General features: G+C 43.0%; 1 protein-coding gene across 1 annotated transcript in view; it reads left to right on the top strand.

The window, feature by feature from the left end:
• AKAP13 (A-kinase anchoring protein 13) overlaps window positions 1–17,038 on the top strand; it is a gene marked incomplete at its 5' end in the record, with an annotated part of 151,774 nt that overhangs the window by 87,968 nt on the left and 46,768 nt on the right. Inside the window, 4 exons of the mRNA XM_084293544.1 lie at window positions 3,123–3,204; window positions 7,400–7,536; window positions 13,873–14,243; window positions 14,844–14,936. Of these exons, the coding sequence (XP_084149670.1) occupies window positions 3,123–3,204; window positions 7,400–7,536; window positions 13,873–14,243; window positions 14,844–14,936 (683 nt within the window). The remainder of the gene's footprint in view (window positions 1–3,122; window positions 3,205–7,399; window positions 7,537–13,872; window positions 14,244–14,843; window positions 14,937–17,038) is intronic.

Raw genomic sequence — 17,038 nt, 5'->3', positions numbered from 1 at the left:
CCTGTCTGGTCTCCTTTTGGCATAGGGAATGCTTGTGTATAGTAGTGGTTTCCTTTGTTTGTGTTTTGGTGGCGATTATTATTATTCCTGAATTAGGGCTACTGAGATAAATATTTAGTTCTTAATACTTTATTTTGTACATAATCAGGTACGCCTGAAACAGCACCTTAAACTTCAGTGTTACTTTCTTTTTACTGTTTTTTGTAGAAAAAGGCAGACTTTTTCAATACTTGGCAAAGTCACAGGGCAGAGGATAGAGCTGGCTGGGTAATGGGAAAAATATTCAAATCTTTTTTGAAAAAATGCCAGTGTCTATAATGCATTTTCAGTGAATGAGTCAACTGGTTCTATTAAAGGAAAAATATACTGTTAATTCAGCCTAATTTAATTTATTCTGTCACCAACTGCTGGGCTGTAAACAGTCTTGAATCTTCTCATTCGTTGCTTGTTTTCTGCTGATTATTGAACAGGGTGCTTAGTTATCATTTTCCAATAGTGGATATCCGGATAATCCAGGAGTAGTTTCCATAGATTTCATGGAGCTACATTGGTTTAAGAATAAGGAAGATCAGGCTCAATGTGTTCAGGATAGAGTTAGGTGCAAGCCAGTCCGAAGGAGGCAGAATTTGATTTTATTTAGGAGATGGGTCATTCCTTCATTTGCGTGGACTTGAGTGAATTTGCATTTATCCTCCTATGTGTGTTCAGACTCAACCTCTAGATTTGCCTTTAATTAAATGTAAGATAATGTGCTCCAAACTAGATTCTGCTTTGGCTCAAGAGAAAAGAATATCAATCTGATTCTCATTGACTTTATGGTGATAATGTGATATTTATTGACTTTACAGCTCTTCCAAGAGTAAAAAGCATGTATAAACTCTGTAGTGAAGTTCTGTTGCTGAGGTTAGGCGCTGCTCAGCCTTGCTAGCAGGCTGGTTCTTGCACTGAAAGAAGGAGAAGCGTGACCCACTCTCCATGCAGCAGTTAAAGCTAAACACCTTCGTGTCACTTTGGAAAATAAGGAACTGTTCTTTTGAGTATCTGCTTACAAAAACCTTTCTCAAACTTCAGAGTACTTCTCTACCTCCCCTCTTTTCCTCTCCACCCCTTATTTAATGTACACGTAACTGTCTGCTAATGGAGGTGCTGTACTGAAGCCTGTATTTGTGTGCATACAGTGTGGGGCAGCAGAAAAGAGAGAAGGTGGCATACACGTGTGTAAATGTGTATGTTTAAGTAGGGGTGCAGGGAAGGATGGGATCTTGAATATGCAGGAGTGTCATACGAGATCTTAGATGAATATAGATGAGGATTCAGTGAGCAGAGGCAAGCAGCAGCTAGTGGCAAGTGTCCACCAGTGTGTGCACATCCAAGAAAACCAGTCTGTAAAATGGCTGGAAGTGGGGAGAGACATCCAGGGCAGTGCACAGAGGTCACCTCGAGACCTCACTCCGGTACCGCATGAGGTCTTTTGCTTTCCTGAGAGACTCATTTTTTCCCTTTGAGACCTGCTCTGTTCCTTCCCTGCCTCCCCCAGCAGGAGCTGCTGGCCAGGGAGGTCACAGCACCCTCGCTGCTGGAGGATTTTTGGGGCACATCACGTTCAGACCTCTCAGGTTTAGCCAAGCCTGACTTGGAGCAGCACAAGGGGACTAGCTGACCTGTCAAAGGCCCTTCCAACCCCGTTCTGTCATCACACAAGTATGGAGGAGGACAAAACCTACGGAAGAAAAATGTGCAGCTGACTTTTTAGCTGACGGGTCTCAGGGGAGTGCTGACTTTGTGGTGTGGTGAGCGGGAGGGCGCCGGGGCTGACAGGAGCCCCCCTGACACAGGCCAGGGTCTGCAGCCAGGCCACCACAGCAAGCGGCGCACTGTGGAGACGTGCTGAAGGGGAAGGATGGGGGTCCTTAGAGCAGCGAGTCCTGTCAAGATTAGGGGAGTCACAGATTTTTGAGAAAGGAGAAGATCAAAGGGATAAGAATCTGGCGAGGGCCTGTGAGAACCGAGCAGGATCTCTGAGGAAATTTGGAAACGGGCTAGAGGCAAAAAATATGTAGTAAAAATTCTCTGTCTGACAGAGATGGGGGAAAGGAAAGGCAGAGAAAGGGGAGGAGAAACATTTGTCATGTAAAGTAAGACAAGGTCATCCATTTCAGTGGCTTTCTTTTAGCTAGAACGTGTGGGATCGTGTGTGTGGAGGCAAGGGAAGAGCAGCCAGGCAGGAGGGGAAACAACCTTGGGGTTGGGTGAGGTGGTCCGGGTGAGATTTGTGTTCAGGAAGGGCAGAATGGCAAGGAGAGAGGGCAATGGGGTCTGCTGACTCTACCAGTTGCAGATAAAAGCGGTAGGAAGTGAAGGGTTGTGGATAATCCAACAAACTTCGGAGTCGACACATTGGACAAAACCCAAGTGAGGATGAGTAAGGCACAGGCAGAAGGGGGAAGAAGGCCGAGAGCAGATCAGTCATCCCTGCTGAAAGACTGGAAGTCACAGAGAGGGTGAGGGACAGGGTGCGATGATAAGGCTGATGTTGAAATAAACCATGTGACCGGGCTTAGTGTTAAAACGGGGTTTTCTGACACCGTCGTCATTGCAGTGAAGTCAAATACCCAAAGCACGTCGGGTTCTCACCATGACATGGACACTTCCATAGCCCTCATTTCTACACTATCAGACCTCCTTGCTATCTTTAAGGTAATTAACTTTGCAGCAATATGGGTGGCAAGAAATTGCTGTCCCCTAGATAGTGAACTGAGGCAGAAGGCAGAGGAGTATCTTGCCTGCAGTCCCACTGCGAATGGAAGTGAGAATTGAAGCCAGGTTTCTCAAGTCCTCCGCTAGTAGCTTAAACGCTGGCTCATCCTCCCTCTGAACTCCTGCCTTGAGCAGGAGCCACTTTAAGTCATACTTTCCACGGAGAAATACAGCTTTTGGCATATTGTAATGGTTTGTTTAGTGATGAGAAAAAAAAAAAAGTTACTTTTGAAGTTTTTATTACTGGGACAAAATTACGCCATAACCATATACCTGCTGGTCAATGCAGAATTAAGTCGCAGAAGAGGCTAACAGAGGATAGCAAAAGTGGCCTTTCTTTGATCTGCTGTTTCTGTTTTTTTCAGATAAACCGTGAAAGCTGGTGCTCGCTGGAGCCATGTCCCGACTCTTCGCTGCTGGAGCGCAAGCGGACACGGGAGTCTCCAGGTAAGCTGTGTGTACTTGGCCAGCACACAGGCAGGAGAGCAGCCCTGTGGCTCTCCTTGCTTGCTTTCCTCGCCTTTTCTGCCTTTTTTTTTTTTTTTTGTCATCCTAGCCTCAGCGGGGAAAAATACGTAAACTAAAGAAAATGTGTAATGAATCTGTCGTGAGTCATTGTTAGCACATGGCTGCAGCACTTGACTTGTAGTGAGCTGGGTGGTGTGTCACCCTCTGAAGTAATTGTGCACTTGAAGGATTTCAGTGTTTCAATCTTTCAATAAGCTTGAAAGAAAGGTGTGATAGAGAAAACTATTTTGTTTTCTAGACAAAATGGTAATACAATAAAAGGGGAAAAAAAGAGTCAAATATGAATTCTCTTAATCCTTCTCTAGATCCAAATCAGTGGCTCAATTTTTGTTTTGTTTTGTTTCTTTTTTTTTTCTTTTTTCTTTTTTTTTTTCTTTCCTAAAAGTTCCCATGATTTCCAGGCTTCAGGAAACAGAAAGGCTGTTCAGAGCCATCGTTCCCACACCCTACCCACCAGCCCTGCTTGCTGGCGGGTGCTCTCTGTCTCTTCCACAGGGACAGAAAATCTTGTCTGGCAAGTTTCAAAGAGGGGTTCGTGTCCAAGATAAGAAAAAAAAAAAGCATTTCCTTTCATTGAATTATGCATGTTCAAAACAAATACAGTAATTCATCTGGGCTCTGTATGGAGACTTTGCTTGGACTTTTCATGGAGTAGGCACTTCTTGCTTTGTTGTCATTAGAAGCAGGGATTTCACCTGAATCACCTTCAGTTTATCTGAGGAGATAGAAAAATAAGGATATAATCACTGTTGAAGTGATTCAAATCCAATCTTTTCAGAATATAGGCTAAGAAGTGATGTTGTAGGTGACTAATCTGAGGGGTTTATTCTAGGTAGAAGTTCTAGCTCTCTTCAAAGTGAAATAAACACTTCTGTTTTCTTAACAAAAAAAAGAGAAGCAAAAACTTCCTGTGAAGTATAGGTTCTAGTAGCCACTATCAGTGAATAGCTGTTTCACAAGTGTTTTACAACAGAACCTGTGATATCATCATGCTGCTTCTTTACTAATTGCTTCCCTGCATCCCTTGCATCTAGATACGGTATTTTAAAGCTTTAAACTTATCACGCTCCATTTGGCTGCAAAATTACATGAGCTCATTTGACTTGTGGAAACTGTAATCATCCATTCACATGGATCAATATTAGTTATATACTTATTAATTATCTAATACAATATTATACTGCAGAAATGTAATATTTATTATATAATCAGATAGCGATACATAAATATTAATTAATAATTACAGTAATACGTGTCTGTAACACAGTGAGGCGGGTTTTTAACATGCTGAGGAAATGTGCTCTCTTGCCTGCAGCAGCAGGGAAATCTCAGCTCTGCAAGTCCTGGCATTCTAGAAATAATGGAGTTATGCTCACGTGTCCCACTGTAGTGCTGTGCCCTGAGTGAGCTCTCATGCTGTGAAAGTAGAGAGGGGAAGGAAAAACCTGACAGCATGTGATAAAACCAACAGCTCTCCTAATGTGGCTAATGTAAAAGGACATAACTTGATAAGGAATTAGGTCTTTTTCACCTGCAGAAATTGCTTGTAAGGATAGAGTCTTCAAATCTTGCAACTTCAGGAACTTCAGGAACTGTAGCTTCACATTTTCTGCTCCTACTTTTGAAGCTAAAAGCCTTGAAGAGTGTGGTAGCTACGTAGCTATCTATCAGCATGCAATTAGGGGACTCGCCCCATCTTGGAGGACATGAGGCTTTGGAAAAGAATTGTTTGGAAAGTTTCTTCCTAGGGCTATTTACCATGCAACTTTTTTTCTTCTGTATCACGTGCAGAGGTGTGTTACCATCATTTTATTTTGGTGTGAATCTCCACAGAGAGAAGCAGATGAGCATGGTTGCTCTGTAAGTGATGTGTGTGCAGCAAGCAGGTGGTGCACGTGTGATGGAGCCGTTCCTTGGGTGCCAGTGTTATGACAGTGCTGTCACTGGGGCTTGGCAGGTCACGGGTGGGAGCGACTGAGGGATGGAGCTCAGCATTGTGCAATGTGTACGTGGTTCAAAACAAACAGAACAAACCCAACAAGCTGAGAAAATAAAAATAAAGAAACAGATCCCCCCCCAAACAACCAAAAATATCCTCTGAAAGGTGAGGGAAGAGTCAAGGCTTGGAGATCAGTGTCTCAGCACAGATGAAGTGAGGTGTGGAGGGTTCCCCCTCTCTCTCTGCTCCTCCTCGTCCTCTCCCTGCTGTCTCCTGTCCTCTGCCCTCTTCCACCCCGTGCTGTCCCTCTGTGGCTCCCGCAGAGCCTCTCGCTGCCACTTGTTATTTATCTGCTGGGTGAGGTCTCGGTTCGTTGGCGCAGCTGGACCATCCCTGCTCATTTTCCACTGGAACGTGGCTCGAGCCCCTTTGTTTTTCAGTCTGGGCTTGGACAAGCTCTGCCGGCTGCCAGCTGGCCGGCCAGCCGCATCCTGGCCCGCTCCCTTACAGCCGCTCTGTCTCTTCTTTGCTTTTCCCTTTTTTTTCTTTTTTTTTTTTTTTTTTTCCCCTTCTTCTTCTCTCCCCTCAATTATGGAAAAGCAGTTCAGATTTTCCAGGTTTACTGAGCGGGGAAAAGGACGGGGGAACATTCACGCCTCCTCCAACAAGTGCTTTTCCAGTTCTCCCCGACGTGGAAACTCCTCGCTGGGGTGATGGGGTTTCCAGCCGACTTCACCGTCCCTGTGCCCTTGGAGGCAGCACCTCCACGCTGCCTCCATCCCTCTGACTACCCTGGGTCCAAAAAGTCACCTCCCAGCAGCATCGGGTGGTCCCACGGGGACCAGGAGGCTCATGCGGTGCTGTCCCATGGAGAAGCCATGTCCAGTCCCACAGGCAAACACTGAGCTTACAAACACTGAGCCTGTTTCCCCTAAGCTGAAATCCGCTGTTTATCTAGGGATGAATTTTAATCACAGTTAAAGTGAGCTGGAGCTTCTGCAAGAGACCAGGGCTAGCTTAACGTTATTCCTCCGACCATGTACTCGCTCCCATCGGCTGGGGTGTTTTATAGCTGCTGTCAGGCACAGTTCTGGATTCAGGCCAGGTAAGGGTAGGGAAGGAAAAAACGTGGCTTTGAGCTACCCTACCCAACCCTGTGTTGATGTGTAAGCCTGCCATAGCCAAGGATGGAGTTTATCGACCGTAATTTAAGAGCCAACCAAAATTTTATTGCCCTTGTTCCTCTCCAGGGAGCTAAACATGTTTTGGAGTTATCTTGTTTAGTTACAGCAGGTTGAAAAATAACACCTTTCTTTTTAAAATACACCAATAATCAGCAAGTAATTTTAGCTGGGTGAAAAGAATGCACGGTTATTGCCAAAATTGTCATTAATACCTTTCCCTGAAGGCTAAAAAAAATGAAATGATATACAGACGTTATTGATGCAGACACATGTCTGTTAAAGCTTTTGGAAAGAACGGCCTTTCTTGATGGCTGTGGTTATTTCTGTGCTGCTAATCACCCTGCTACAAACAGCTGGAAGCATTTTATACAGAAGGAAGGGATTCAATATGCTTAGATTTAAATGTTGGGAGCCATGAAAGCTTGTGAAATTTTAAATAGTGCTTGATTTTTAGGCCTTAAAGTAAAACTTGTCATAGAAGTCGTACAATTGCTTTTTCAGTGAGAAGTGTAGAGGTAACCAAGTAACTGGATTGATGTGCATTTTAAAAGTACCTTGGCATTTAAAAGTTAGAGGGAATTAATTGTTTTTAATTGAGGAAGAAAGTTAATATTGTTGACTTATATTTATACATTTACTGAATATGAATCTAATTTTGCAATTGCTGCAATCAATAGGAAGGAAATAATCCTGTTATGCTCAGTGTGGGGGTACCTGATATATAGCGTATTTATCGGCACCTGAAACTAAAAGCACAGATGGCTGTGTAATGTAGAATTGCTGTTTGCGTGTCGTACTTTGATGAAGCATACCAAGCTTTTAAAAATTTATAAATTCTTTATAAATTTACCATCTGATTTTTAGGAAGCAAACTCAGTTTATAAAGCTGCTTTCTGTTTTAAATCTTTGAATTTACTGAGTGTATGCAGGCTGGATATTTTGATGCTGCAGAACACATCCGACTGTAACTCTTTCTGCTTTGCTTCCCTAGAATGTGAGAACTTCTTGGAGGATGGGCTGAGCAGCGTCTGTGCCTCATCACAGGGTGTCCTTAAAAGAGAATCCGGGAGCGAGTCTGACCTCTTCCCCTTGCCTGGTGATGGGATGGAAGACCTTGTCTTTGGAAAGGTAGGAAAGTCTGATTGGGATATGGTTCAAAACGTTCTGAGACCTGATTCTGTAAAGCCATACTGTAAGCTCTTAATTGTCTTGGTTTCGCTGGTGACTTAGAAACCTGGAAGTGATTATCCTGGAACGGAATGGATGGGAAGGATCTGCTCCCCTCTTCAGCTGCAACAACATGAGGGATGTATTTACTTGCAGCTCAATTCCAAAAACTGTGCAGCCCCCTTATGTTGAAAAGATGAAAGCAATTGTGACTATCCAAAAGTAAATCAGACGTTAGGGAAACGGTTGAAAAAGTGGATTTTCTTCATTAATGACTGCACAGACTGTATGAAAGCCATCTTTAACTAATGTAACAAAGAGCTTTTCTCCAGCAGACTTGACCTCTGCACTGACACCTTCAGAATCATATACAGTAATTCGCAGAAGAACCAGTGTTCTTCTGTAAATTCAATGTGACTCCCTTAATAGGAAGGAAACACTCATTCTAAATACTTAAGGCCAATTCCAGGGAATAGTTTTGTTGCCAGGGTAACATACCTTTAATGCCTTTTTGCGTGCAAGCAGAAGGAAAATGTTTTCAAGTTTGCTTAAAATCAACAACAGAAGTCATTACTAACCTTAGTCATCTCTGTGCCCTTTGTGTTGCTCATGGATGAGAAGAGGAGGGAGGAGTGGGCGAAACCAGAGGTACGGATCAGCCTCCTGAGCAGAGGATACCTCACTTCAACATTGCCTGTTGGTCTTCTGCCATCTACAAAAGAGCAGCCCAAACATATTTGGAGGGCAATTGGGTTTTACTTTTTAGAAACCTTGCTTGTAGTGGATAGTTTAATGCACCCAGGAAATGCTGCAGAATGAAGGAGGACATGAACTTCCTTAGAGCATCCACCACATTGGTTTCAGCTCCGTGGAAACTTCTGCTTGGGTTCTGTATAGCTTTAACTAGATCAGACTTACCTGTTTGAGCAGTCACTGTTCCTGCTCTGAAAAACTAAATTTTCAGAGTAGGTTTCACGCTTTGCTTGCAGAGAAATATATATAATGAAAAAAAATTCTGTGTGGATAAATCAAATCAGATGATGTTGAGTATTTTCCAGCAGGACGGGAAACACCACAGCCTGGGCTAAGTGATCTCATGTGCTATGAATGAACAGTAAAGTCATCCTTAATGCATGTGGTAGGGCATAGAGCTCACCAGCCTCACCCTTTCCCATCTTACTCTCAAAGAGCTGGGGGACCCTGGATTCTGAGAATATAAGGCTGTTTGGCAGAGCAGAAGACTGTCTTCAATTCGCTTGTGGAGAATGAATTACAACAGCAGACTTTGTCATTCGAGTCTGATTTAATGGTTGTATGGGGATGCGTGGGAGAATAGTGCTGTGAGAACACAGTACTTTTTATAACGTATAGAGTTTTAGCTTTTTCCCTTTCTTTTATGTGGAAAGTTCACCTCTCCAAATATGCAAAGCAAAAATTAAAAGTTAAAACGAATAGGTAGTGCTACGTAGTGGGAGTGCCACGGGGCAAAAGAGGAGGTACTGGGGAGGTGGATCTTCAATTGCCAATGAAGAAAAGGCAGTGTGAGGAAATTTTCTTTGCAGAAAGGGAAACCTTTTCTTAATTTGGCAGCCCTTGCATTGTTCTCATCATTTGGTGGATTGCAGGCTTTGTCTAGAAGTGGTAAAGTTCAAAAGGTTTAAAAGTTTGGTTTAGGAAGTCATTCAAAGCTAATCACAACCCTACTCACTTTTTATTTTTTTTTATTTTTTTTTTCTGTCTCTGCTTTGCTGGCTAACTCAATTCCCTGTGTCCCTTCTTTTCTACAGTTACCGTTATTTATATAAGGACCAGGGACGCTCGTTTAAAGTACAGAGCTTGGTCCTTAATTCAGCCTAGCCCTTTATCTAGGCTATTGAGCACATCTGGTGGAAATGGAGGTTACAAATATTTTTGATAACCATTAAAATAAGTGCTGGATTTAATCTTTCTTCTGCAAAATACTATAAGATACATTTGTCAGTTGTAGTCAATTCGTTATAACCCTAATAAGTACTACAATTTTCATATTTAATTGGGAAGAGAGAATCTGTTTATGAACAAAAAGCGGATCTCAAGCCTTTCAGTATCATGACTGCTAGTGGTATTGCTGGTCCTGTTCTTGTTTCCCCTTTGTATGGAGCAAGAGTTGAACTTTCATCTATTAGAGTTTTGTTGTTGTTTTACAAGCTGCTCCTTCTCTCTTAGCTGTTTAATACATTAAAAGAAATTGAGGAGGAATGAGCTACTGTGTAGCCAGGCTCTTTGGGATGCTTCCATAAAAATAACGTGAAGTTCATGGACTTTAAGCCCTGGTTCTGTTCCAGGGCTGTGAAGAACTGAGGTCTGTGGAGTCGTGAAATCTGCAGGTGCCTTAGAGTGTCTCTGATGTTAGGTGGGGGCTTTCATAGCCTCCTACTTACTGTCTCCTTTTTTCGCTCCGAATGATGCATGCTGAGCTGCATAACATCAGCTCCCGGGTTCAGATACCTTTTGCATTAAAACCTGGCTCGTTTTTTCAGACTTGAGAGGCTGTCGCTGAAATCCAGAAACCACTTCCAACGTGAGGTTTAAGGCTCCAGCAGAATAATTTCTTTTATTTATTTTTTTTTCTGCGTCAGTGCTTCATTCCCATGTCCTCGTCATCCTCCTCTTCCTTCTCTGTCTTTACCCAGCCGTCTGGGCAGACTTTGCAACACCCTTCTTGGATGATTAATGCTGCATAAGGTCATTTCTCACAATCATCTGGCAACGTCCTGGGGCGTAGCCCATACGCTTTGCTCATCTTAACTTTTAACCTGCCACTGAAATTCAATGTTACTAGGAAGTTTCTAAATGTGCCCCTTGGGAAATGATTCAGATGCAAGGCCCTTGGGAAGTCAGGGACCTGTAGCTCATTGTCAAAGAAAAGGGTTGCAACTTAATGTTTAGGTTCTGCCTTTGTTTTGGTTTGATCAAGGAAATACACAAATCCATAAATCTTCCGTATTTATTTTCTTGGAGTTACTGTTTGTCTCTCAGAAACAAAAACCAAATCCTCAGAAATTAAAATTTGGACAGAGGCGCTTTCAACGGGGGAAAGCTATTCCACTCCAAATCATAAACACAGTGATAAATAATTTATAGGATGTCACTACAGAGGTTAACTTTGGGCATCCTGGAGCCAACAGCAGATCTGAATGAAAGATGATTCTGCTAGGTTATGTATCAAGCCAACTGAAAAAGTTGTCTCCCTTAATGTAATGGTATGCCAAATAAAGTTCAGGATGCCAAGGTCTTTTTTTTATTCTCCTTTATATACCACAACACCATTAATGTCTTTGTCACATGGAAGATCAGGGGACAGAGTAAGTTCATCTCTCAGCTTTTTGCTTGTTGTCATCAAGAAAATAATTGAAAGCACATTTCAATTTCTCTTATCAAGACCTCTTGCAGATTAATGGATTTAGTTGAGGAAGTTATCCTTTCCCCCCCCCTACCATCTTAGTGATTTCTCTTATCCCTATTCAGGAAGAATTTATTGTCTTTCTCAAAATCTCTCTTTTTACTTTTTCCTGTTTATTTATTTATTTATTTTTTACTAGTTCTCACCAAGTACTGTTTTCTGAAAGAAGAGAAAGTGCCCATTCGCATGTCTGCAAGGACACGAGTATTGTGGTCATAATTACAGGTTGAATTCATTGAGGTGCAATGCAGCAAGCCTAACCTGAAGAAAATTAATATTTCTTTTAACATTTTGTTATTCCTGTAGGAAAAGAACAAATTAGAGAGCCGTTTCCATTCTGCAAACAGGGTATTTTCTTACTCAAATAGGATTAAACAGCAACGTATATTTACTGGCACTTGGCCAGCTCACTAATTTTTTGCAGGGGTGGCTATGATATAGATGTTTCTTAGATGTGTCAGCCACACTTGGCATTTTCCGGAGTCCTGGTCCTTCATATTAACTATTTTCATTTGTTTAAAACAAAACAAAAACAAAGAAAAAGAAACAAACAAAAAACCCCACAGATCATTTAAGTGAAGGAAGAACAATGTTTACAGCAATACACATGGGCCACAAGTTCAAGGAAACTGTTTATTGTGTTCTCTGGTCTGTCGGATGCTCTGGGTAAGACTTGAAGTGGACTAAATATATTGCACATTTTCAAATCTCTCTCTGAACTTAAATTTACAATAGAAACCCTAAATCTCCACCCCTAGAGAAGCATTTTTTGTTCTGCCTTTTAAACTGGAGCAGTATTTCTTGTCGGGGAAATAAAAACTCCTTTTTTTAACTCTGGAGCTAATGCTCCCCTGTATGATTTGGTGTTCTGCGCTATTGTCACTAGATTAGGATCCAAATTTAATGCTCCTGAACTGTCCCATCCTTCCACTGCACAGCTGGCGTGTGGTCATCTCTCCTCCAGCTGTGCTGTCCTGATGTCTAACACTATTTTCCTGCGTCTCAGGAAAGCAAAGCAGACTGCTTCCTCTGAAGGAGTGTTATCCACATAATGACTACTTAATTTGTCTGGATTTAAGCAATTCAGTAAGCTCTCATCCTGACTCACACAAATATCAGATTATCTTGAATAATGCCAAACATAATCAAAAACTTTACAGGGCATGAATTTCAGTTCTCCCTGGCTTTAACCTCTACTTTCTATTTAAATACGTGTCAAATCCAATACCTTAAAGTTACGGTAAAATATTTCTACAATTTGCATAAATTTGTGGTTAATATTTGACATTCCTTGCCACGAAAGGAATGCCTTTGGGTATATTTTTCCTGTGCTGTTTAATATTGGGTGTTAAAAGCGGCTATTGTGCTGTGCATGTTGTCTTTTTCTTTTCCTTTTTGATGAATGAGAGAGGGGAAATAGTGTGGCAGCATTTATTGAAACCACCTTAGGAACATCATTGTCTACCTGTTAAACTGGAAGAAGAATAAAAAAGTAGCCAAAACTGAAATGGGGTTTCCCATTACACTTTGTAATGCTTGATTGGAATACTTTAGCAACACTTGGGTGTCTTTTTATTTGATTTAACGGGAAGCTTTTGCCTTATAACATACACCCATAAAAGCTCAGAGTGTCTGGAGCCCTTCACACTGCTGGGCTCGACGGGAGCGGGGGGCGAGGATGCTGCTCATCCTCTCCCGCGTGGGTTGCGGTGTCCATCGCCCTTCCGAGAACAGGATTTGTGTTCTGCTGTCCTCTGCCAAAGGCGAGCTGACAGACTGCAGCTCCTTGAATGCTCAGCTTCTGCTGAGAACCACCGAGCGTGCTATTTGAGGACAATTAGCTGCTGTGGCTTTGGTGAATAGCCTATTATATATGATCCGACAGATCGTTCTGCCTATTATTATTTTAAATGATACAGCGCAGGGCTCTGCAGGAGAATAAATTGAAACTTCCCACATCAGTCCCTCGGGGCAGACACCATTTCGGACTGAAGGTGATGTCAGATACATGCTTGTGTTTTTTATCCTAGCCACGGGGAACACAGAATAATCATAGGCTCTTTCTAGGCTGTATTGTCAGCACGTGGCCTTTTGCCAAAGAGAACCAGTTTGGGTTCCACTGACGGCTTTTGGAACAAACTAAACCAAAAATTGCAGTATGAACCAAGACCTATAATGCTGTGGGCTGATGCTGTGGAACAGTATTTTTCAATTACAGTTGGATTTGAAAAAAACCTCTTCAAACCCTGGCATTAACTTTTTGCTTAATGGAAAGTAGCAGGGGACGGGGATTTAAGCCTTTACTTTTGTCTGGTTTCTGCTACTGAATAATTGTTCCTTTTGCACTGCACGGTGCAGCAGAGCAGTGTGTTGCCTTTGAGTTCTCGTGGCTGAAAACTGCAAACCTGTCCTGGGTCACCAGGGAGAAGCTGGCCTTGGTCAGCAGGAGTCCCCATGACCCGTTTCCCCCTTAATCACTCTCTGTCATTAACACCTGGTAAATCTTTGGCAGCTTTCTGCCCCTGACTGATAACAGGTTCAGCCAGAAACGGCAAGGGCAGGATTCTCTGTGCAGCATGAGGAGCAATAACACGGAGATAAAGGCACACAGAGGAGCCGAGACCAGGGTTATGGCAGCTGGGGTCTCATGGGACGTGTTTCAACCTCTTTTGAAACCAGAGCAAAAACTCTCATTCTTGTCACTGCTGATTTCGCCTCATGCTCTCCACTAAGAAATCTCTCGGCTCATGTGAAATATAGATGTTCTTTATATTTATTAAAAACAATGCTTATTTGAAATGTTAACTGTACTCCCTTAGCTTCACCTTCATTTTAATTTGTGTTTCCCTCTGCAGCAGCCTGAGGAGGAGCAGTCTGCTTGTGATGTCACCAGCTCCAGTTCTTCCGCAGATGACACCATGTCCTTGGAAAGGAACTCGTCCCTTGGCAGCGACACGTCCCTTCCCTTCCCACCTGCAGTGAGCTTCATGCAGCCCAAGGACAGGCGCAGCCTGGATGGGAGCTGCACGAGCGTGGTAGCCCCAGAGGGAGGAGAGGGTGAGCCCGCTGGTTTGGGAGAGAAGGACGAGGAACTGGACAGCATCACTGATGTGCCCACTCCTTCCTCCGTCCTGAGAAACTCCATGCGGCCGCTGTCACCTTTCCGTCGCCACAGCTGGGGGCCGGGGAAGAATGCCACCAATGAAGCAGAAATCAATCAGAGGAGGTGAGTGGAGAGCTCATCTGCTTTGCTTTGTACCCGCTCGCACAGAGTTATCGGAGCTTTGGACTCAGTGTGATAAAACGAAAAACCTGAGGATGTCACTCTTAAATACTCTTCTTTTTTTCACTTACAGGAGTGAAAACATTCTCCTAACTTACATATTTTCAATTAACTTTCAGGATGAAAGTATTTAATACCAAAAGTACACTGTAGCTTTCCAGAGGACAGAAGGAATAACTCAAAGCTAATTAGAGCGAATGGAAATACCTTGGGACAGGTCTTCCATCTGAACTGTCAGCACCTCTTTCTGTAGGAAGGGCTTTGTTAAAGGATTTACTGGAGTGTTAAATCTCATTGACTGCAAAATAAACACAGCCATTATTGCTTTGGCTGTGTATTAAGAGAGAGGACAGGTCCCAGGGTTTAAAAAGAGGTGTAGAGGCTCCTCATTTGGTGTAATGGGAAGGTGGGTAGTCTCTGCTGGACTGTTGATAATTTTTTTAAGGAACTGGTTCTACCTGAGTCTCTTGTGGACAGTAAGTCCCATCTAACACATCACCATGTCCCCGGGAAGATTCTCCCTCTTCCCTTTTGTTTTTTCAGAAGAGGGGCAGCTATAGCAGGCCATGTGCCTGTAGGAATAAAAGGTGCTCAGCCCTCCATCTCAGTGGGGAAAAATGAAGATGATGCAGGCCAGTAACAGAACTGGTGTGATGTTCACAACCGTGCCCAGTGCAGACGGGCACTGTTTGGGCTGCAGAACACTTGGGGTCAAACCCTGCCCTCTCTGAAACATGTGTAGGTTTGGCCAATGTTTTTCATGCATTTTAATGCTCACAGGGCAAATGCAGGCAATGGTTATGGCAGGGTCAGGGGGCCGTCTCCTGCCACAGACCCCTTGAAGACCTGCAGAGGCTGCGAGGCACAGCAGTGCTGCTCCCTGTCTGCCTGCCCCAGCTGAGTGCTGCTGTCAACGTGGGCAGCAGGCTTTTAAGATAAATGGAGCCATTATATTTATGATGCCATTAAGTTAAAACTGGCCACTGAAAACAGGTTCCTAGAAGGTTGTTACTGGCCCACTAGGATAATGCAGTGAGAGGCAGCAGTCCTCCAGTGGAAACTTGTGCATCCTTTACACATTGGGATATGTGTGGATTACTAAAGGAATATCATAGACCCTTCAGATTTTAATATAAATGTTGAAAAACATTCAGGACCCCATAAATAACATAGGGTGAAAGATTTTTTATTATAATTGTTATTCTGTTAACTGCTGCTGCCTTTTTTTTGGCTTCATTTGTGGTCTCCAGGTAATATTTCAATAAATTAGGCAATACCTATCTTTTAAAGCTACAAAAGACTCAACGTCAGGTATACGTGCAGGTTTATGACAGCATGAGTCCATAAGCTCATAAACTCACTTAGAAAGATTTATTTTTAAGTGTAGGACCTGTTATGTAAGGTTTTCCGAGGGTAATAAACTGCATAGCTGGCAATTACTGCTAACGCTTAACAGATGGGGTTAAATTCTTCTGCATCAGAGTTCAGAGGCAGTTTCTGATATGGGAAAATACATTCGTTGTAAATGCAAGACGATTTCAGTAAAGGAACAGTAATTATTCTCATATGGTCTTAGATGCAGCTGCCGCTACGTAAGGCTAGCTGCCACATAGGTCAATTAGAAAAGAAAAGCTGGGAGGGTCTTTGCTGCTGATTTGATTCCAGTTTGTTTTTGTGTTCCTGTTACGAAGGTATTTGGATTATTTGTTTTTGTTTTTTTTCTTTTCTTTTATCTTTGTTCTTTTCATACGTGGCTGTTGTGATGTTGAGATTCTCGTTGCTTAGCAAGCAATGAGAAATACCAAGGAAGTGGAGCCCAAACAAGCGGTTTTCGTACAAGTCAGTTAAACCTGGGGCATGTGCTTATTTATTTCACATGCAGTAGATGCTTTTCCATTTAAAGGGGAAAAGCCCTTATAGTAATTTGACTTTTGCAACCCTTTGAAAGGAAAATATGTGGAGCACAAGCTTTTACTAAGAGTAGGACCTGTGCTTCCCCCCATCACCCCATGTCTGTGCTCCCACACCTCCTTTGCCTCCCGTGGCACTTCATTGCCCCATCAGCGAGCAGGTTGCTCTCACTAAATGAGCAGGAAATGAGCCAGAAGAGAAGGAATTGCCACCAGACCCAACCCAGGGAGCGGAGTTGGGCTCCACATGGCAACAGGGCCACTTGCCTTCACAAGCAACTGCGGAGGCAGCCAAGCTGCAGAAGATGCCTCCAGCCCCAGCCAGGGTCTTGCAGCCTGGTCCATCCCCCAGTCCCACCAGAAACCATCCCGTCCTGACTACACAGGGAGCAGAGCTGGGCTTGAGCAGAGCTGCTATGGCAGGACCCAAGGAGCCTACCAAAAAAATCCATCTTCTGTAGGATTTGGTCTTTTCCAGTGTTGTGTTTTTGGTTTGTAAGAGGGATGAGCATAGCAAAATGTTCACAGAAAAGATTAAAAAAAATATAATCATCTTAAGGAAAATGTGAGAACATGCTTAGTTCCCCTCTGCTCCTCCTCTCTCCTCAAACACACTTAATGGATAATCCTCGTGTCGACATTTTGCTTTTAAAAATACAAAGAAAACTAACAAGGCTTCCACAAAAGCATGTTCATCCTTCAGTAATTCCTAACATTCACGGCGGATTTGAAATGCCTGTCTTTCAACAATAATGCAGTGTTTTTCACGTTCGTGTCTGAGGGAAGAAATGCCTGCATTTTTCACTGATGAATTAAGCACTGCAAAAC

Source organism: Netta rufina (genome assembly GCF_964035555.1).
Source record: "Netta rufina genome assembly, chromosome: 11".
Taxonomy (NCBI): domain Eukaryota; kingdom Metazoa; phylum Chordata; class Aves; order Anseriformes; family Anatidae; genus Netta; species Netta rufina.
This window is presented reverse-complemented; position numbering and strand designations above follow the sequence as displayed.